This window comes from Zonotrichia albicollis, chromosome 1 (genome assembly GCF_047830755.1).
Source record: "Zonotrichia albicollis isolate bZonAlb1 chromosome 1, bZonAlb1.hap1, whole genome shotgun sequence".
Taxonomy (NCBI): Eukaryota; Metazoa; Chordata; class Aves; order Passeriformes; family Passerellidae; genus Zonotrichia; species Zonotrichia albicollis.
This window is the reverse complement of record NC_133819.1, coordinates 25,023,182-25,044,800: the sequence shown is the minus strand read 5'-3', so window position 1 is coordinate 25,044,800 and position 21,619 is coordinate 25,023,182. Positions and strand designations below refer to the sequence as shown.

General features: G+C 42.1%; 1 protein-coding gene across 7 annotated transcripts in view; it reads right to left on the bottom strand.

Annotated features, from left to right (window-relative positions):
• Positions 1 to 20,831, bottom strand: part of DYNC1I1 (dynein cytoplasmic 1 intermediate chain 1) — a 187,061-nt gene extending 166,230 nt beyond the window's left edge. For 6 of the 7 annotated variants that reach the window (XM_005480226.4, XM_026795232.2, XM_005480229.4 and 3 more), the window contains exons 1-3: positions 20,691 to 20,831; positions 3,284 to 3,401; positions 1,040 to 1,154 (exon numbers count right to left, since the gene is read on the bottom strand). In XM_005480226.4, the coding sequence (XP_005480283.1) occupies positions 1,040 to 1,154; positions 3,284 to 3,391 (223 nt within the window). In that variant the 5' untranslated portion in view covers positions 3,392 to 3,401; positions 20,691 to 20,831. The remainder of the gene's footprint in view (positions 1 to 1,039; positions 1,155 to 3,283; positions 3,402 to 20,690) is intronic. The other variant, XM_005480227.4, reaches the window with a different exon arrangement.
• Positions 20,832 to 21,619: the final 788 nt, after the last annotated feature.

The following is a 21,619-nucleotide window of genomic DNA, read 5'->3' as shown; positions in this document are numbered from 1 at the left end:
TTTCTCAATGAATGTTGGTTGATGGAAGTAATTAATTCAAATTCCAATTCAGAATGTCACTATCTATTGCATATGCACCCAGGCATCTGTATAAGGGGCTTTCCTAAACCAAAACTTCAACATTTCATCAAATTTGAAGCTTCTCCTATATATTACTGGCAAGAATAACCAGGCGCAAAATCCTAGATTCTGTCACAATGAGCTTAATGAAAAGGCTTGATAGCTTCAGGGAGGCCAAGGTTTCAGCTAAAACAGTGGGAGTGATCCCAAATTTGAGGGAGAGGGGAAGGGGAAGGGGAAGGGGAAGGGGAAGGGGAAGGGGAAGGGGAAGGGGAAGGGGAAGGGGAAGGGGAAGGGGAAGGGGAAGGGGAAGGGGAAGAAAAGAGGGGAAATGGAAGGAAATGTCTCACTTTAGGATCATTCAATAAATGAGGCAGATCTTAATCAAGGCAGTCCATACTCAGGTACTCTATGTGTTTTTAAACTGAAGCCTTCAGGTTCTAGAACTAAAACATAAAAACCAAAAAAGATGTCAAGCAGACGAAACCAGAGAAAAAATCTACAATAGTGTCTGTTGATGTTTGTCTATTTGTGATTTGTTTTTTTAATTTTGCTTCTCCAGCTTTTCTTAATTTTAGAAGAAACACAGTGGGAGTTCCCACATAACTATGTTCCTCCTTCCTTACAAATGCTTAATTTGAATTTTTGAAACAAAACTTGGGGCTAATGAAGTTAGCACTTATATTTTTGAGTGAGAAGAAAAAACAGTCCATCAGAAAAGAAATCACTGCTGGTATGCAAAACCAACCTGCATTATGTTCATAAAAAATTCTTGAAGAAATGAAACAGATGTTTTTGGCAATGACAAGTACTCAAAATGCCATGAGTTTGTATACGTGAATGGTATGGCAGGCATTCAAACAGAAGAGTTCACTTCACTAATACAGCCAAAAATCAAAAAAGCCAAGCATGCTTTAGTAGAAAGAAAGCATTAGTTGTGGCAGAGCTGAATGCTTTTCAGTGTGCTTCTCTTAAATACCTAGAGGTGGTTCTGGGGATATGCCAATGCTCTGTAACAAAGCTTCTGTCTCTCTTCTTTTACGGTCTAGGTCAGAATCCTCCTGAGCTGGCTCCTTCTTCTGCTGTAGATCAGCCTGAGTTAAACCAGAAGAAAACAGAAAAGTTTATTTCTTATATAACCAGCTCTAGCAATTAAATGTGTGGAAATGATTGTATGCACTACCGCTTAGGTACAATTTGAAATTCATTTTGATACTTTCAGGTAATTTATAACTTAGATAGTTTATACTGTATATATCAGCAACAGTATTTTTCCCTAAATGGATGGTAAAACTGTTTTTTTGCAAGGATATATGCAGGAATTTTTACAGGACAACAATGGAAGTTTTCTGCCTTTCACTCAGTAGGTGCAACTTATTCAACTAACATAAAAGCTGACCATAAAACAAGTATCATTACCCTGAATAAAACTGGCCCTTTCCTACTTACTTCAGAATCAAGAAAAAAATTTCATTGCATTTCAGTGATGTAGCTTAAGGTCCTATATTTGCTCCCAAGCACTTGCTGGGAAAAGAAATAGAGACTCATTAGCTTCAATATCCAAGAGGTGCAAAGGAAAGAACTGGAATCTCTAAACCAGAACTTTGGCAGCCCTTGGCCCACTAAATGTCCACGAGACCCTTCCCTCTCTGCCTAGCTATCTCTACCTCCTTGGAGCTTCCACACATTAGCCTTCTCCCATGCTGATCTGTGGGAATCTAAAAACAGGAGGAGCACCTGCATTTGCCAGAATCCCACAATGAGGTTGCCCTTTCTGCTGAAACCAGTGTTGGAAAAGAGGACTTGTACAGCTCCTCAGACTGGTGTTGATCTTGGTGCAGGCGCAACAGAAAACCTGGAAATTCAGAATGCTCATGTTCTCCAGTTCAGAGACAGGAAACATTGATTTTATAATCAAGGTGCAGGCATATTCCTGTGCTCAGCTCTTCCTACAAACTATCTCACAGCTTGTAGGTTCGTAGACAGCTCCCCAGCACCAGTGTGAATGGCCAAGCACCTTTGTGAGTGTCAGCCTTCACTCCTGCACCACCTGGCACCAGAGCACAACCCATTTACACAATTATGCATGGCAGCATAATTATCTGCAGACGTGGCTCTCGGGGCCAATGGAAAGTTTCAACCACCACAAGTTCTCCATGAGGCATAAAGTCAGAGTCAGGGGACAAAGAGAAAGGACCTAAGAGCTCCCTCGAGCCATTAGCTTGGCCCCTGTCTCTCTTGTTCTTTATTAATGAACCCTGAAATCATTACCATTTAAAGATCTGCTTATGGAGGACTTCCCCAGTGAGTCCAGGAGCCTCACCGGGGCATGCGCTGTAACTGCACAAATGTGGCTCAAATGAAAAAAAGATTAAAAAGACAGCCAAAACTGGAATGCTGATTTCTTGGATCACATCACATTTCCACGGTAATTCCATGAAATTCATGTACAATATTAAAGTGTCAGTTTAAAAGGAAACCAGTTATTAGTAAAGGATAACAGGTGCTTTAAACTATAGTAAGTGTTGACATTTGAAGGAAAGGAAGCATAATCACTTAATGCTTCTCTGACTTTGCATGAAAATGAATATCCTCTCCCTGTCAATTCTCACCTCTATTCCACTAAGTGACTGAATAAAAAGAAGTACAAATCCCCTAATGATAAACCTAATGCATATTGTCAAGGACAAATAAACTAATATGTCAATCAAACTTTAACAGAACTGAAAGATGCACCCATGCCAGAAGATGAAAATGCAATTGCAATTATGTTTTACTTTACTGGAGAATAATAATTGTAAACCTGTTACCTTAGCTAGTAATCAAACTAGTCTTCAGAGTACTAAAATACATATTTAGATTGTAATGGCTTGAAAAAATGTGAGTCCTCTTTCTGTCTTTGCCCACTCTCCACTCCCTTTCCATTGAAGGAGAGTCCAGGAAAAAGCATTGTGGCAAATCAATTTTTCTTACTCCATACACATGCACATCATGTTGTCTAAACTGTTGTCATTTGACAGTGCCGTGGTTTTAAAAGCAATTCCCTCACCCCAACATTCTTGACTAAAAATAAGCTTTTTGATTTTCACGTTAGTCTGACGTGGGTTTGAGTATCTCATTCCACATGACAGATATCTTGGGGCATACAATACTGAGATGTCAAAACCTCAGCAAGCCCCTTGTGCAAGCATAAGCTATCTAAAAGGTGGCTTTACAGATTTACCTCTTTTTTCTTCCTTTCTTCCTCCTTCCGTTTCTTTTCTTCTCTTATCTGAGCCAAACGTTGTTTTTTGCGCTCAAGTTCAGCTTTTAAATCACTTTTGTCTGACATTTTGACTCTGCTGGAAACAAAAATATGGAAATCAAGGTGAAAATTGAATGATTATCCTATTTACTGAAAAAAAAGGATAGTTAATTATATCAAAATGAGGGCTTCTAAAATTGCAACAGATATATTTCTATATAAACACTGGTCCTTGGACTATATTGACATTGTAGGAAGTGGAATATTTTCTTCACAATTTTCGTTTCAAGAAACTAGACCTGAATATCACCAAATGTGGAATATATTTTCAGACTGCCTTTACTACAAAATTACCTTAGTGAAGCAAGCCTATTGCTGCTCAAAATAATGCTTTCAAAGTGAAGCTAAAATCTTTTGATTTCCATGGTCCTCAGCAGCTCTACCAGAGTGTAGAACTCAGATCCACGAATTGATTCCAAGTACCAGAATCAGAGCTGCCCCAAACAGCCCCGTACTTCTTAGACAAGTAATAATTTCACTTGCAAAAATGGAAACAGGAGAGGTTTTGCTTATGCAGGTGCTTTGCACAGCTGCCAAGCAGGATGCCCCGTCCCACCAACAGTCCCACACAGACCATCAGCTCAGTCTCTGTGTCCTGCTCACATGCAGCCCTCCACAGAGCACTCTCACCAAGCTCTGAGCTATCCTGCCCAGGAATCTCCTCCACCCTTTCCAGGGAAAGCTGGGCCATTCCCCCAAGAATCTGCAGACAAGGCTCAAAACCCCAGCAAATCAATGTTTCTCTTTAATGAAGAAGCACATTGCTCTGCCAACAGTCTCGTGTTCAGCTCATCTTTCCAAGAGGCAGGAGACATGCCTAACACTCCTGATTTGATGCCAACCACACAAACTTGGCAAAAACATTTCTTCTGAAATACTGAAAGACCTCTTCCACCATTTAAAACCACTTTTCTTTAGAATAGGGATGTGAAGCCACAAATACTCTTTGTCTTTTAAATCTCTGTACATCAGCCTATACTGATGTACATGAGCCTTGAAAATGAAGGGTAAGGAAATAAAAAGTCATTCTATACAGATATAGAGTCAGATCTTTAAAGAAAATATACCAATCTTTTTCTACAGTTGTAAAACCTCACCAGTGTTGCACAAATCCACAAATTAAGTCACGGATTATTTATTGATTTTCTAACATCATAATCTTATGAACTGTAATCTAACTGTATCAATACTGATTTTCTTATTAGGACTTTGTTTCAAGGACAGTTCTGACTAATATAGGCATTCATGGAGAGAGTGAACTGTGCTTTTCCTGTTCACACATCACTGATCATATCCTCTGCTGCAACTCCAGATCAATCAGATCAATGGCAGTGCCATGTACACACAATGGAAGTCTATTGTTCACTTGATGTATGGGAAATTTGAATGTCAACTCTGTTAGCATAATGAGAACTCTACTCATATTACAGCCTGGATGGGTGGATGACCAGAGAGTAAAATTATCTGCTAAAAATTACATGGCATTTTCACCCATCATGAATTTCACTGCACACATCAGCTTCCTCCTCAAAATGATAAAAGCCTGATAGTTAGCCTGTGACATGGAGGATATTGCCAACAAAACACCACCTGCACATTAAGCACAGTCTTGGCCCCAGATGCTTGGTTGTCTTTGCAAGCATTTCCCATAAAGGAAAGAACAGAATCACATTTGGAATCAGACAAGGAAACCATTTAATGAAAAGGACAGGCATAAGAGCAGCTCAAGCTCCAGCTCACACTGACACAGATTCTGCACTTCAGCAGAGCTGCCCATGCTGGCAAGGCACCCTTTCAAGGCCAGGGGACTCTGGTTCCATCCACAACAGCTGCCAGCAAATGGTATAGGAAGGACAAATGCTAATGGAAAGACAACCAACCAGTGGTATCCAGTGGGACCACTGGATACGCTGGCTGCATGTGGAGGATCACCACTTCTTTATTCCTCTGTCACTCTCATCCATAATGGTATGCCTATCACCTGGAGAAATCAAAACTGTCAGAAGAAAAATTACATTTGCTATCAGGAAAAGTAAGCAGTAGCACCTTAAACAACATTAATCTGTGTAAACAGATGGCATCAGTGAGCTATTTTTTACATGAGAAATGCCCAGAGAAAAAAGCCAAGCATTTTAACAGCAGTGCAGGTAATGTTTTGCCTACCAATCTGTTCAGGATTTCCGTGCCTCTTTTAGATATGGCTGAAATCCCATTTGAAGTCATTTTCCTAATCTGTTGCACACATTTGAATTCTGATTATGAAGTTACCCCTCAGAGCCCTTTGGATTAGATAGAGTTTTTGCATCCTTTTAGTTCTGCAGTTTGGCAACAGAGAGAGAGCTCCTGTTTCCGTGCAAAAAATATGCAAATGCATTTTAAGGCTCCTGACAGAAACCCTGAGGGTTTGGCATCCCTTTCAAGCTGTTTGTCAGATATCAATGAATGGCTTTCTAAAAATTCATTCCCTTAATGCCAGGGAAGCTAACTAGCTTTTCCCCTGATTTGAGCATCAATGGTTTAGTGCCTGGCCCCTCTTTTACAATGCTCCAGTCAGGGTGATCAAATCCTATTATAACTTTGCTCTATTTTTAACAAAATAGATCTTACATACAACAAAGAGGATGTATTAAATTTCCTTCAAAGAATGTTGCCACAGCTCAGTTATAGACTTTCATTCTGAATATATTATATTCATGCCTGAGCCCACCAGACAGCTTACCAACCTGCAGACTGGCTATTTACAATTTTAGCACAAATTGAACACCAAGGGTGTGTAAACAAGGGTATGTAACCACCTTTCTTAGATGCCAGCAAGCTGGTAACAAGCAAGCAGGAAAATGTACTTATCACTCTGCTTGGCATGAACCATGGAGTTAACACTGTTCATTCCTGGGAGCAAATTTCTAGCAAGTGCCATTCTGAGTGCCAAAAGGCAGCCCACACCAAGAGAGATAAGGGCAAACAGTAAAAGAGATTTACTTTTAACATTCTTTTTGGTGCAGAATGACAGCCCAAGGCTTATGCACAATCTAATCTCCACCCTGGGAGAATGCACTGGTCAGAGGAATCCCTAAGGAGCACATTTTGCACTGAAGCAATTAAATCCCCTGTGTGGGAGAAGGAACACAGAGGAATAAACACACTGAATGTTGAGTAAGTGTAGAAATAATTATCATAGCAGGGCAACAGCCTGGGGCTCCCCTGTTCAAGGGAGATGCATATTCTTGGATCTTAGATCAATTTTTACTTGTTTGGCTGAGTTTATTGTCATGATTTTAAAAGGAGAGAGTCCTCCCACTGCCGAAGAGCTTACCACACATGCTAGCAGGACAGGTTCTTGTTATCAGGACCTTGCACAGAGAGCACCTGCCTGAATATTTAGAGAAAATTCTCCTTCCTTTGAGATAGTTGGCTCCTCATGGCATGCCTTTTAATGAAACGGAGTGCTTCATTTCAAGATGTCAGTTTTCCTCATGAGGATTAAACATGCCTCTTAGGCTTGGAAACACAGTTAATTCCACTTACACACCAGACCCAGCGTGATGGCAGCTCCCCAGGCCTGTGCAGGTGCAGCTCTGGCTGCCAGGGACTGCTTTCTGGGACTTCACCATCTTCTGGCTCAGCTCACAGCATCCTGGATGCCCATTGCGTACATGCAGAGCTATCCCCACCATCAGTACAGGTAAAATCAAAAGAATCTGCATATCCCAGGATGTGATTCCACTTTTCCTAAAGCAAATGTATCCCAGGATGTGATTCCACTTTTCCTAAAGCAAATATTTAAAATCAGCTAAGATCAAACATGCCCCAAAGTCATCAATTCCTCTTTAATGATGACAAAGAGCCCCGGGTGATCTACGTTAAGTTCTAGAAATCTCCATTGTAAATGCCTCAGACAGGGTGAGAAGAATCCTGTCCTTACAATGCTCCCAGAAGTTCCTTTTAGCTTGTCATTGTATGAAACAAGATATTTGAAAGACAATTTACATTAATCTTAAAATAATAATGGTGTTTGCACAAACTTTTCTGCTGTACACAACATATACCAAACTACTCCACCAAGCTCATCCCACATGTAGTAACATCTCACAACCATTCATTTTTGGTAGCAGTAAGAATGTAAATGTGCAAACAACAGCAATCCATCCTCGACTGCACTAAAAGCCATGCAAGTACTTTTAGAGATTCAAGCCAGTTTTACTACAGCTTTGTAAGCTACAAGGTCTTTATCAATGATCAATAGCACAATATTTGAGCAGATATTTTTCTTATGTATTTTATTTTCTTAACAGCAGTAACAGTTACAGGTATCTAATAAGTTTTACTTGAATTTCAGTACCAATAAGTTAGAGTAATAAAAACCAGAAAAACAGGTACAAAGAGTTGCAAGATGTGTACATAGACTAAATACAGGAAAAAATAAGCCCAAAATGTCCAATGTATATCAAATTTAAAAAAATACAATTACAACAGTGCACTTTTTAAGTAGAACAAGAAAACAATATGTAAGATCTCCCTTCTTTTCCAGTCTGTTCTTTGTATTTGCTAGGATAGCTTTTTGCCTGCATGCTTTTGCCACGCTCCTCTAAAAAGGAACCTAAGTTTCCAAATCTAGTAGCACATAAAAAAGCCTACAGATTTTACTGTTTTTTGGTGTTTGCAGGAGTTTTACATGCTGTTCATTCAGTAGGCTGCACTAGAGTAGAAATTTTCCAAAAGGAGTAGAAATTTAACCCTTCATGTGCCTTGAGGTCTTTCCTGGTTTGTGACTTCCTGTGTTGTCCTTTTTGTTATTATCTCTGTTGCAATTACCAAGGGGGTTCATTAAATACAGTTACATATGGCATTAGTCATCCTATATAAATAATTATAAATAATTGATTCATTAATGAACTCCTCTGAAATAAATAGGCAGCATCTATCATTTAGCGATGTTGTACATGCATTATTCATATGCCTTCATAAATAGCCAGCTCCTTGAGTCCAAAACTACAAAACATATTTGTGTAAAATGCAAAGGATGTTGCACAATAAAATATATTACTCAGAGGTTTTGGTTTTAAAGAATGGGTTCATAGTGTGGGAGTACTATTACTATTGAAACTCTGACATAGGAAGTGTTCCACTGGAAAAAAATGATTCATTTCTATAACGTACTGTAGTTATCTCTACTTGGTACAAATTAATATCTTTCCTACAGTTAGAAATATTATATATTTTTACAATAGAAAAAAATTCCCATGAGATCTACCTATGACTTCAACAACTGTAAAGTGTGCATGCAAAGTATGAAACTGTACAAAGCAGATAAACAGCTTTGTTCTGCAAGAAACCAGAGGGAGTTGCTACCCTACTATAAATGTATTCTAATGCATTGCATTCATTTGAAAATAATGTTTGAAACACACTTCAAATGGGCAAGAGGGGCTAGAAGCATCTCAACAGCAATTTTTAAATAAACATGAGTGCCTCTTTTCATCATGCATCAGAATTTGTACTTGACTTCAGTCGAATAACATAAATAATTTTGCTAAATGGGCATATCAATGTTTATGAAATCAAAACAATGAGCAAATATTTGCAGCTGCAAAAAGTCAGCATTTGCAGTATTTAAAGGAATCTCCTGTGTGTGATGAATTCAGGAAAATGCTAAGTAAAATTGGAGAGACTAAGTAGTTTTTCTACATAACCTTGAGGCAAAATAGTCAGGCTTTTTACACTGCATCTGTGTTTTTATCTATAAATAAAAATGGTTGTCAAGTGTTACATTTCAGGGAATGTACCATTTTTATCCTTGAGCTTCTGAACACTTCGAGCAGATGGGTAAAGGTCTTGTACTTTGTTCTGTAAAGGTTTACAAATCACAAGCATCCAGAGATTTGGTTCTGTGCTTCCTCCTGGTTGCTATGCAACAGGTCAGCACATCTCTAGCCTATTTATTTGGATGCTGACAGGGTATAAGATATGTACTCACAACTGCTCAGTTGCACATCACTTACAATCTATTACCATTTAATCTTTTCACTCTTGTTCCCCCATAATAGCCCTACTACAAAAACTCAGTTTCAGCAGAATTGAAGGGTCTCCACAAAGCAGCATGTGAGCAGAACTCTACTACTGCCCATTCTTCCAACACCAGGAGTAGCTGTCAATGAAGCAACACCTTCTTATCATCCCTTTCTCTCATGCCCCTTTTTGAGACTCTCATGTCTCTTAAATTTACCATGATCTTTTCAATTCCAACATGATGCCTCAGGTTTTAGCTTTCACTTTTTTTGATTCTGTGCTGCTTTAGTGCGTAGTTCTGACCTTCATAAGGTGGTAAGCTTGATGGTAAGCTCTCTTCACAGGGTATGTAGACAAAACAATTCCTTCTCTAGCTGGGGACCAAGGAAAAATTATCCAAATCTCAGGTCCAAAAGCATAAACAACAATCGAGTGAAGAGAAAAACAAGAAGGATGGGACTTCATAAGCTAAAGCTATAATCATACAATTAACTCCAATATGCAAATGGACCAGAACTTATAGAAGTGTGAGACCCCATGACCCATCATCCATTTTGTGACCATTTTGGGTTGATCTTGGGTGTAGCCCTGGCTGGGCCCTTGTATTTCCCAAGGGGGATCTATTGCGGCCTCCTAAAAAACACCTACTCAATTCTTTAATTCCACCTAGGCTCTGCTGTAGGTCAGCCTTCACAAGGCATCAAAGAAACCTAGAGCCATGGAAGAGCCATCAGTGTTGAAGGGAAGAAGCTGCTGGCAACAACTCTCTGGAGATGAGCAAGAACACACAACATTCCAGCAACGAGCAGAATGAACTCAAGGACTCATGCAAACATGTCCCTGTAGCAAAACTGCTGCACATCTTGCACCAAATATGCTCCCTATATATTTAATTCCACAGAACCAACTGCATATATCACCTCAAAGAAAACTGAATTTTAAAAAGGTCTTCCAAATGCCTTGGATTTTCTCTCAATAAGTATTAATGAGCACAGTTATATCTGCACAATGATCTCCGATGTGCTTCTGTGAGATGGTCCTCAATGATGCAGCAGCCAATACTGATTCGTTCTTCCTGGGTATCTGACTGAGGAATTGTGCCCCAGTTACAAAGAGCAGATGTTTTTAACAAAGCAACCACGAGCATGCTTGACAACATTTAGATCTTGTAGAACAGAGAATTCCTAAGCATTCTTGGTCACTGCCCTCTCTATCAGCTTCTGTCTCTGTTATCTTTTACTGTATGGGTGCAATAATACCCAGCATTCCATATGTGGCTCTGTATACAGCTGGGAATTGACATAACAAAATTCCAGTTCTTGTGACTCTACATTCCCCACACATTAACTGGTCTCTCTCGTTGCACCGTTTTATTTTCTGTGAATTTTGCAGCTTGCTCCGGAGAGGAACTGCAGGATGAACAGATAAGAGCAACCCTCCTAGAAGGGCTTAGGGGTGCTGGTGGATGCGGGACTGGACATGACCCAGCCATGAGCACTCACAGCCCAGAAATCCAAACCAAACTGGGCTGCCCCAAAAGCAGCATGGCTAGCAGGGTGAGGGAGGGGATTCTGCCCCTCTGCTGTGCTTCAGTGAGACCTCACCTGCAGGGCTGCATCCAGCTCTGGGCCCAGTAAATTGGATACAAGAAAGGACATGGACCTGTTGAAGTGAGTCCAGATGAGGCCACCAAGTTGATTAGAGAGATCTCCTGTGAGGAAAGGCTGAGAAATTTGGATTTGTTCAGCCTGGACAAGAGTGGATTTTGGGGTGACCTAATTGCAGTTTTCCAGTATCTGAAAGGAGCCTACAAGAAAGAGAAACTTTTTATAACAGCTGGAAGTGACAGGACAAAGGGAAAGAGATTCAAACTGAAAAAGAGCAGGTTTAGATTGGCTATTAGGAAAAAAGCTTTTACTGTGAGGGTGGTGAGGCACTGGAACGGGTTGCCCAGAGGAGCTGTGGATGCACCATCCCTGGAAGTGTTTAAATGCCAGGCTGGATGGAACTCTGAGTGAAAGGTGCCTCTATCCACTGAAGGGGCCTTTGAATTAGAAAATCTCAAAGGTCCCTTTCAACCTCAGCCATTCTATGATTCTGTGACCTCACAGGATAATTTAAAGGTGTTTTCTGACATTAAAAGAAAACCAAATGCAAGCTGTAAATGGGAAAGATTTTAGAGATGGATAATGTGAGAGAGAGAACAAGCTGCAGGTCACCTATCTAGAAAAATAAGAGCCTTGTATTTCATGTCTTTGATTTCAATTTCTTTTGTATGTATTTCTTATACAATGATAAGATGTCAATGATATCTCCTTCTATCATCGATATGAACACTTCTTCAAAACCTATATAATATATCTTGTTCATCATAACAGTACCAAAATGCCTCCCAGGGGTAAATTTAATGATTTTCTAAAACCTAACATCGAATTTTGCTTCAGGTTGTCTGCTAGTCTCTCCTGAAATGGACCAAAGACTCATTTTCTCCATTCTGAAAACATTTCAGCCATTAAAACGTGTACTTTCATTCCACACTGGGGGGTAAAACTGACCCCTCTGACTTTTCCACCCTCCTCCTGAGATAACCCTAGTGGTACATGGCTGCAAAGTGATACTTACAGCCATTTACCCAAACATGAAAAATGCATGCTCTAGTGTCTGCTTCTTAACCCAGTTATGACAACTGCCAGAGAGACATCAAAGAACATTCATTGCAGGGAATGTACCAAGCTATGCTGCCATCACACAGGTTTTGCTGGGAGACTTACCCTGATACCGTTTCTTTCTTCTAACAAAATATGCTTTGCTTCGCTTTGCTGCTGAGTCTGTAAGGATGTAACTAGGTTAAAAATATCACATATTGATTTCAGCTCTGAAGTCAAGACAGCTAAAGATTTAGAAAGCAGGGAAGAGCTCTGGCTGTAAGAAATATACAGAAAGTTCTCAAAAAGTAGAATAAGCAACACTATCATTCTCTCTGTACTTCCCAGGGCTTATCTGGCAGTACTAACAAAGCAAGATGAATGCTCAGAGCCTGCATCAGCCAAATATCCCTGTTGATGGACAGGAGAGAAAAAAGGTATGTCCAGATAACAAGGCAATGTGATAAATGCAGATGCCTAACAGCATAATGTAAAGGACATTTGCATTCTTCTAATGCAAAGAATGTGAATATGAGAGAGGATTAAGAATCAAGAAATCTATGCCTTCCATTTACCTTTTCTGTGGTTAAAGTGTTCCACCTGAATAGGAGAAACATGTTTTGGGGGTTGTTTTTTTGTTTGTTTGTGGTTTGTTTGGGGGGAGGTTGGACATTTTTTGTCTTGAGAAGACTGAAACCCTCATTCCTAGGGTGACTGTTGGCTAATGAGTGAGAAGCACTGGAGGAATGGAGATTGCATTCTTAATCATCGAAGCTATTTTCTGTTAATTTCTTTCCTGCAAAGATTCATTGGACCAGAAGAAGCAGATGCAAGAGAGCAAACATTAATCCCTAACAGAGGCCCCTGGGTTCTAGTCTTTGTTTCAGGGTTAGTTTATATTATACACAGTGACTGTTTAGTTTATAATACAATGCTGTATTTAGTATCTGGAGCCAAAGACTCCTGCTTCTTCCCGAGCAAGGTGATGAAGAGTCCTTTCTATTTCTCCCACATGCTCTGTTGCACTCAAAGAAACTTTAATATTTTAGACTTATGTGAAGCAGCTTCAGCAGGAAAGACTGGAATGGTACTTACTGCAGAAGACATACAGGTTGCTGGTCAGAGCATAGAGGAAGGCAAATACCCCTTTAAGCAAAAGTAAAAATTACCTGAGACTCCTTTAGTTTAGGTGAAGCCCATTAAAACCAGGAGCATGTCAGCTGCAGCTCAGCATGGAGCACACAGTCTGCAGATGGGCTGGAGGAACTAGAGATGAACTAGATGGAGCAGCCTCAGAGAAACAGTGTGGACACATTGGCTGTTGAGTCTGGGGGCTCAAGGGTAAGAACACATCAGAAAAGGGCATAAAAGGCAAAAAAGTGAGTTTTTAGAGATTTCCTGTGCTTCAGGAGCCAGGTGAGAGCCAAGATGATTTTGGGGACAGCAATTTTACTTTCTGTTTCCATACCATTTTGTCAGTTTAGATGTAGCTGAGCTTTCCAGGCAACATAAGAACTTCCAGTTTGGGGAATTCAAGTATGCATCCCATTGAGATTTGGGCACATTAAGATGTGGACATGCTCAGCACCTCAGGCACAGCCTCCTACAGAGGCAATGCTGGCTGCCCATGAGATCTTCACTCCCTCCCCACACATATCTCTCAAATGCTCTGGCTTCCACTGAGAAGATTGAAGCTCTGCAAAGTGGGCTTCCTGAGAGTAAAAGCAAACAAGTCCCTGTCCTAAACTGCGGGGCAATCACATCCCTGGAGCACACTGTAGGACACCTCCAGAAGCAAGCCCTAGTGCATGGCCCATTACATCAGGACCTTGGCTCCAGAATTTGAGACCAAGACATCAGTTAGAGACCATCAGTTCTCTTCAAATAGGGAAGGTGCTATAGACAGTTTTGAAAAGTATATCAACATTTACTAGTGACTGTCAAAATACTGGACCACTGAAGGTCCACATGGCAACTAGAAATTATCTATTTCTGGCTATCAACCACATCAAACTGTTAAACTGTTAAACTACAGATCATTGCAGTATCAGAAGAGAGAACCAGAGAGAACCAAGGAGTAATTGGGTAATAGTTAAAGTTAATCCTTTAGCAAAAGTGGACATTACATTACATGAGAAAGCACAGCAGTCTTATAGACATACACACATACACAGTACCTCAAGAAAAATAGCATAGAAAATGGGAGGCAACCAACTTTCATTATACTTACTCCTAATTCATAGCTTGATTTAGTGAGATCAGAAACTTTCTTGGGAAAATAATAAATTCAATTAAACTTTACTGAATGAAGACTGAGGAGGCATGATCTCCATTTAAAGACTTCAAAATCCCCACAAGTATTAACTAATATTACTGCTACATTTTATTATAATTTTGTTCAAAAAGACTGATATGTTTGCCAATGTGGAAGTCTAAAGTTTTTTATTTCCCTGTCCTTGCAGTCACTGATAAGTAAACAATAAAACCCAGTAAGTATTATGTATATAAAGGCTGCTGTAAAAGGTGTGGACAGCACCAGTAGCAAGGCTGGAACACAGAATTTTTTCCATCTTAGCCCCTAACAAAGAGTAGAATTTACTGTCATCTTTTGAATTCTATGCTTTAAGCATATGGGAAAAATCTTAAGGCTTTTTAATTTATAATTATCAGACAAAGTACTGAATTTGCACAAGTTGTTTTTAAAATATTTTCAGAGGCCCTTAAAGGCTGAGAAACTAGGCTTTCCTGCATTTTCTTTCTATTCAGCTTTCTGTGAAAAAGAAAATATTGTGAGAAATAAAGGGACAGTTTTCCCACGGGCTCTTTCAGTACAAAGAGAGAATGGCATCACTGTTTTTTTTATTTTGTCTCCAGTACAATACCCTCCTATCCCATCAGCACAATTTTTCTTGTATTATTATTACTACTGTGGAGATAGTGAAAGGCAAGAATACAACACTCACAGGCTTGCCAAGTGCAGCAGATTATGTACATGAATAGCTAACTGCACACTAGGGGGTATGATTTAGGTCACATTTCTTGTTTCATTCCAAAAGGTTATAGATTTTTAAGCCATTCATTGTTTAATGCACAACACAGTTTACAGTCATCAGCACATATAACCTGAACTATCTTTTCTCAGTTTTTTGCAGAAGTAATTTGTGTTCCTAGGCAATGAAGACTGGCAGAAGTTGATAGTGTGTAACAAAGTGCTATAAGCGTGTGACAAAGCTCTATGAGCAGTTTGAGTGAAAAAGGACAAAGAATTAATTCATTTAGGGACAAGCTAAGATATGAAATAAATCAGAATTATGATACAAACCACCTTCTGGTTCAGCAATTGCTTAAAATGTAACTAGAAATAAACTGATTAAAGAAACAATGTCATATGACTTTGAATAGTGAGATTAATGAAAATAGCAAATCTTTTATATTACTTAAAGAGAAGGTAAACATGTATTATGAAATAAGTCACATGAGTTTACATAGTCCCCCAACTTTGTGCTGTGAGAATCTGAGAAGAAATTCTTTCAAAAGCTCAGTGTCAGTGGAATAGTCTTTGAACCAGGACAGACAGGTTCAAATATAAGAAAACATTAGAGACAGCCTGGGTTGGTTTGTTGTTCTGTTGTTTTTTGTTTGGTTGGTTTTTTTCCCTTGTAACCCTGCTTTATTACATATTTTAATTTCTGGAAATATATAATAGCAATCATTTGAAATGTCTTTGCCCCAATTACCAAGTGACCTGGTAACCACTCTGATCCTAACAGTGCTGGCCTAATGTGCAAAACACGAAACAAGGGCATGCCTTGAATAGTAAGGATTTAATACAACTCTCTCTGCCCTTTAAAAGCTAAGATCTGTTTTAATGGGTACAAAATGGAAGGGGTGAATAGTTTAAGGCAAGAGAAATCCATATTTTCCCAGCATGTGGTCTAAGATCTCAATGATTAACTTTCAATACTCACACGGCATAGTTTCAGTACTAACATAGCATAGCTTTCTCTCTCAAATTCAGCCTGAAAATATTAGAATCAAGGAAAGCTTGATATAAAGTGATATAAATAGATAAGAAATAGATCCTCTATTATACTTACTTATATTTAATCATACTAGGCAGTTTTATGTCTTTGCCTTACAATAAATCCCCATTGTCTGAACACAAAACACACTGCATCTTTCTGCTGGGCTGAAGTGAAAAATTAATAACTGAGGAACAGGATTTGGAATTATTTGTCCCATATCACAGCTAGAGGGAGAAAGACCAAGGAACTAATATAATTTCTGTGCTAGGGAGAGAAAACAAAGGGGAGGGGCAGGGAAGGCCAGTAAGAAGGGAATGTGATTTGAAGACAAGTATTGAGTAAAAGAGAAAAGGGTAAGCCTCAAAGAATGATAGCAAGAGGGAAAGGAAATTTGAAGAAAAGATACCACTTCACAAGCAAAAAGTTAGGTCCTTAAAAGATTCCTTCTGTATTGGTTTTCTGCTGAGTGGCAATAAATGAGCCTTCTACCTTAGTCAAATTATTGATTAATTATTCTAGGGCCAAGCAGGGACAGTCAGCCAGCATCTGGGGAACACACAGGGGAGAACTGCACTGCTCCAGAAGGGCTCCCAGGAGGCCTGTTCCTCAGGTTGATGTACCTTGTGTCTCCAGATCAGCTGATTCACATGCATGGGAGCTGGCTGAAATATAAAATATGTACTTATACTGTAAAATTAGGAGCCAAGAATCACAAGAGACATCTAAGCAGCTCTTATTCATCAGGTAACACAGGTTAGACATCTGCACACAGGTCAATGCAGCAGTTAGACAGGGACTCATAAAAACTCTATTAAGTCAATGCAAAGCTCTCATTTCCTTCAATAGTGTTTGGAGAAGTATCATGGCTTTCAAACAATGAGGGGAGCCGACTTCTGCCATCACTCTGTAGGCTCTGCTCACCACCAGAGAAGTCAGAGAGAAACTCCCATTACTGTCAGCAGTGATAGGGCTGAGACCTCTGTCCTTAAACTTGAGCATGGAGTTCCAGTGTGCTGCCCACAAAAGGCTTCAAGAAACCATCATCCATGCCCTGTGCCTTCTCCACGCTGCACTGCACTCCCAGATACTCATCAGCATGCTTTTGCCTCAAAAGGTACAACAAAAAGTGCTGAAAATGCACAGTAAAAAAAAGAAGGGGTATAGTTTTAAGCTCAGAAGGAGTTGGTACATCACCTGTCACAGATTATCAGAGGTGTCCTGTATCTGTAAGATCTAGTGGCTCACACATTAGTCTGCTTCACAGCTTCCTGCAGCTCCTGCCATCTGCCTGGAAGTAGCCATCTTCCCAGAAAAGCTGGCAAGATGATGCCACGTAAAATGAACAGTATTGGGGGAGCAAGCTCATGTATACTGTCGTATTTTGAGGCTTGCAGATGGCCAAGTGAACAACAGCTCCCAATGTCATCTCTAAGTAAAAAGAGCTAGCACACTTTTAGATGGATTATTATCAAGTAGCAAAGGGACATATTGCATCAATCTGAGATTGAGACTGAGTCAGGGTCTTTTTGTTAAGCAGTATCATTCCTGCATTACCATTTCTGCCTGCTTGCAAACAGCTGATTCGAGCCCTCACCTGAAATGCAAGCCCCCATACGGACATGTCCAAATGTGGACATGTATATGGACATGTAAATGTGGGCATGGAAATGTATACTCACCTGCAGGACTTGTGTTATTCTGACAAACTGAAATAAAGCTGCACTGGCAAAAGCACAGTTTTACTAACACAAGTTGCATCTGTACTAAGGGCATTTTGCCATCATATTCCATCAGTATTTTGGCTGGAAAATGTCATTTTTAAACACAGATTACATCTAGAGTCATTATGGTTAGTTTCATTTAACGTTTTTAAAATAAAATCGGGAATTATCAGATGAGTATTGCACTGAGAGGTCATTATGTCCGACTATGGCCGCAGAAAGCCTGAGACTTTGTCTCTGCAGATGTGAATTACCCTGTGCACCTCCGTGAGGATTCAGTGTTACTTCCCTCCAACTTCGCTAAAAATTAAAGCCCAGGAAACTACAAGGAGGATCATTCTGTTAACATCCCACTACCAACTCCAAGCAGCAACTCATTTCAGAACTAGGTGTTGGTAACTCTGAAAGATTCCAAATTACTACTTTTGCTGCTGGTCAAACCAAGCCTAAGAAGCTCAACAGGGCACTTGAGGCATAGCCCAGGTTAACAAGCCTGAGTAGTCCTAGAGAGTGGCCACAAATATGTTTAAAATCTCTGCAAGAAGTTAAGTTTAAGGAACTGAAAGATACCAGCTTTTAGAAAGATTATTAACTGATTCACCAGCAGGAGTAAGTAAAGCTTTCAAAAGCAATACTGCCTTTCTATACCATATGTTTTTTCTATTTCAATCCCTTATCTTTTTCCCTTCCAGCCCATTTCACATCATTGTCCAATATCCTGCTTTGGTGCTGCCTTCAACACAGCCTGCCAGATAGAGCAACCAGCTCTATCTAGAATTCCCCCTCTCTCTTCCTGCATGCTGGAAAACAGAGAGCAGCAAGGAATGCTTTTTGAAACCTGTCTTACAAAAGAAAAGAAGACCAAGGGACTGAATGTGTTAATTTATTTGAAAATAAGGCAGGTAAGTTCTTGTTGCATGGTTCAGACTACCTACCCTGAAGACAGCTGCTAAAGAAAGGCTTTTATCTATGGGAGGCATAACAGGAACCAGAAACCTGAAGTTGGAAAAATACAATGAAAAACAAACACATTTCAATAATGGAAAAAAATAGCCACTGAAAGGCATCACAAAGGAGGGCAGCTCACTGCCCTTCCTTCCATAGAAAGAGCTGGAAGGTCAGCTTCTTAATTTAATATCTGCTGGGTACAAACTTCCAGTAATCGCTGCATGTGTAAGGTGGGGTTTATTGCTGCTCCTTTAAAGATTCCTCTCCTAAACCGTGGATAAAGCAGCACTACAGTTAGTGAATTTTTATGGTAGACAGAGGCAGAAGTGCTTAGAGCTGAGAGGAATCTAGCCAATCTAACTCTAAACCTTTTGGATCTTCACATACCTGGCCCTCAGAAGTCTTGCTCAACAAGGAGGATGATGGTAAGTTCCAAACTTCAAAACAGTCTGTTCACAGAGAAGGTACAGAAGGGACAACAAATTTTGTATTTTTACAAACTATAAATTAATGATTTTGGGAAAAGAAAACAAAGCAGAGGATGCACTGGTGTCACAGTGAGCACTCTCATGGGGACAAGACCCAGATGCAGCCCCAAGGTTTGTGTTGAAGAAACCCATTCTTGCAGAAAAATGCTGCAGAGAAATTATAAAAGGAATTTTATCTGCCCTCACTAAATATGGAGAATGTGACTAGAGATGCCATCTCAAATGAAAATAAAAACAGCAACAACAAAAAGACCTTAAAAGAGTCAGAATAGCAAACATGTAACTTTTCCCCATTAACTTGGCAAGAACAAACAAGGCACTTCAACAAAGCCCATTGGTAGTACCAGAAATTAAATGCCCCGATTGCTCTGATAACACCATCTATCAAGGGACAGGCAGTCCTGGGACCTGGGACTTCCATTCTGAAACAGGTTTTGCAGTCCTGTGCTTCATGATATTTAGTGCAGTTCCCAATGTTATTTAAAGTCCTCATGCAGAAACGAAGCACTGACAAAACCCTGTATGTCAAGATAAATTTTCAGGTGCCAAAGTCACGTGCGAACTTCATGTCAGGTCCTTCCATCTCATACCCCCTATATCAGCAGGCTAGATTGCTTGATCTGCCAAGAATCCTTATGTCATATGCATTTATAGCTCAAATCTGTACTTTCTGTCAATGGCAATATTGACAGAAAGACAAACTTTGTTCTAGTCCATAAAAGGGGCTTTGTCTAGGAAATCTGGGGCCTTATGTTCTCTGCTGACCATGGGGGATTCCTGGGATGATGTAACTGCAATAACATCTTTTTGAAAATCTATTTCACTGGACTACCAGTGAAAAAAAGGCCTCTGGCTGACTCCCTCCTTCTCTCACCCTTTTAGGGAATGACCTTAAGAAGGGGGAAAGATCTATTTACTGTCTGCTGTCATCCTGGACTTCAGAAAACCCTCTACCGCTCACGCTGTGTGAAGAATTATAGATGAAAAACTTTTACCACTCCCTTTTGCTTTAAGCTGTTCGGCGCTCAGGCACCAGCTGGGAGCCTGCGGCCGCCACTCGCAGCCGGGGCCGAGAGGCGCCCCAGGGACCGGAGCAGGTGCCGGGGCCGGCGAGGCTCGCTCACCGCAGCCCTCCCGCCGACGGGCCGCCAGGCTGCCAGAGCCCACCCGCGGGCAGGAATGCCGGCTCGCCCAGCCGGGGATGCCCGCTCGCCCAGCCGAGATGTTCGCTCACCCAGCCGGGATGCCAGGGATGCCCGGTAGCCCAGCCGGGGATGCCCGCTCGCCCAGCCGGGATGCCCGCTCTCCCGGCCGGGCCGCCTGCCCGGGGAGCGCCTCCGGCGGCCGCACCAGGCTGCGCGGCCGCTGCGCATCCCGCGGAGCGACTCCCGCCCCGCTCCTCCGCCGCCGACGCCGGGCCCAAGGGCAGCCCCCACCGCCCCTCCGGTCCGGCCCCGCCGCGTCCTGGCCCCGCCGCCCCGCGGGTGCCTCACCTCCGCCGGCGCGGGAGATGCGGAGCGGCTCCGGCGCCTTGCAGCCCTCACCGAGCCCTCGCCGCCGGGGGAGCAGAGGGATGCCCCGCTGACTGAAGGGCTGCTGCCAGTAGCTGCGCCCTGCCGAGCCGAGCCGAGCCGAGCCGTGCCGAGCCGCCCGCCCCTGCGGCAGGACCGCCGCCGCCGGCTGAATATGCTGTCTCACGGTGGACAGGCTCCTCCCGAGAGCTGCTGCTGCCGCTTTCCTCCTCCCGCCTCCTCCTCCTCCTCCTCCGCCCGCGCGCCCCCGGTACACACACCCCCGCCGCCGCCCGTGGGACCGGGGCGGGGCCGCGGCTGGCGCGGGGCAGGTGGCGGCGGCGGGGCCGCCTCGGGGTCCCCGCCCGGCCCCACAGCAACTCCGGCCTGAAGAGCGCCCGCTCGGCTCCGCGATGCTCCCCTCGCTGCCACCCCCGCGGTGGCGCAGGGCTCGCCCCGGGAGCAACCGAGCCGCCAGCTTCCCGGCTGTCAGCACGACTCCGGCATCACCGCCAGCCCCGTGACAGCCCGGCAGCATCCACCGCCACCCCACAGCATCCTGACACCATCGCTTGGCAGCAGCTGTCAGCCCCACCACAGCCGCGGCAGCATCCCCACCGCCATCCCCACGGCAGCAGCCGGCAGCCCCACAAAGGGCAGCCATCGCCTCTAAGCTGCCTAGGATATCCCCCAGGCCAGCCTCACCAGCACCCCCACGGCAGCCGGGCCATCCATCAGCCCCGGCCAACTGTCAAGGCACCAGGCTCCTGCTTGGTCCTGTCCCTTTCTGGAAGAACAGGGAAACTCCAGAACAGATGCTGTCATGGTTAAATAAGGACAAGACTGCCCAAAGGCAGAGGTTTTGTTTTGCCCCTGTTTTCTCACACCATTTGTGGGGACAGGTACCAGAC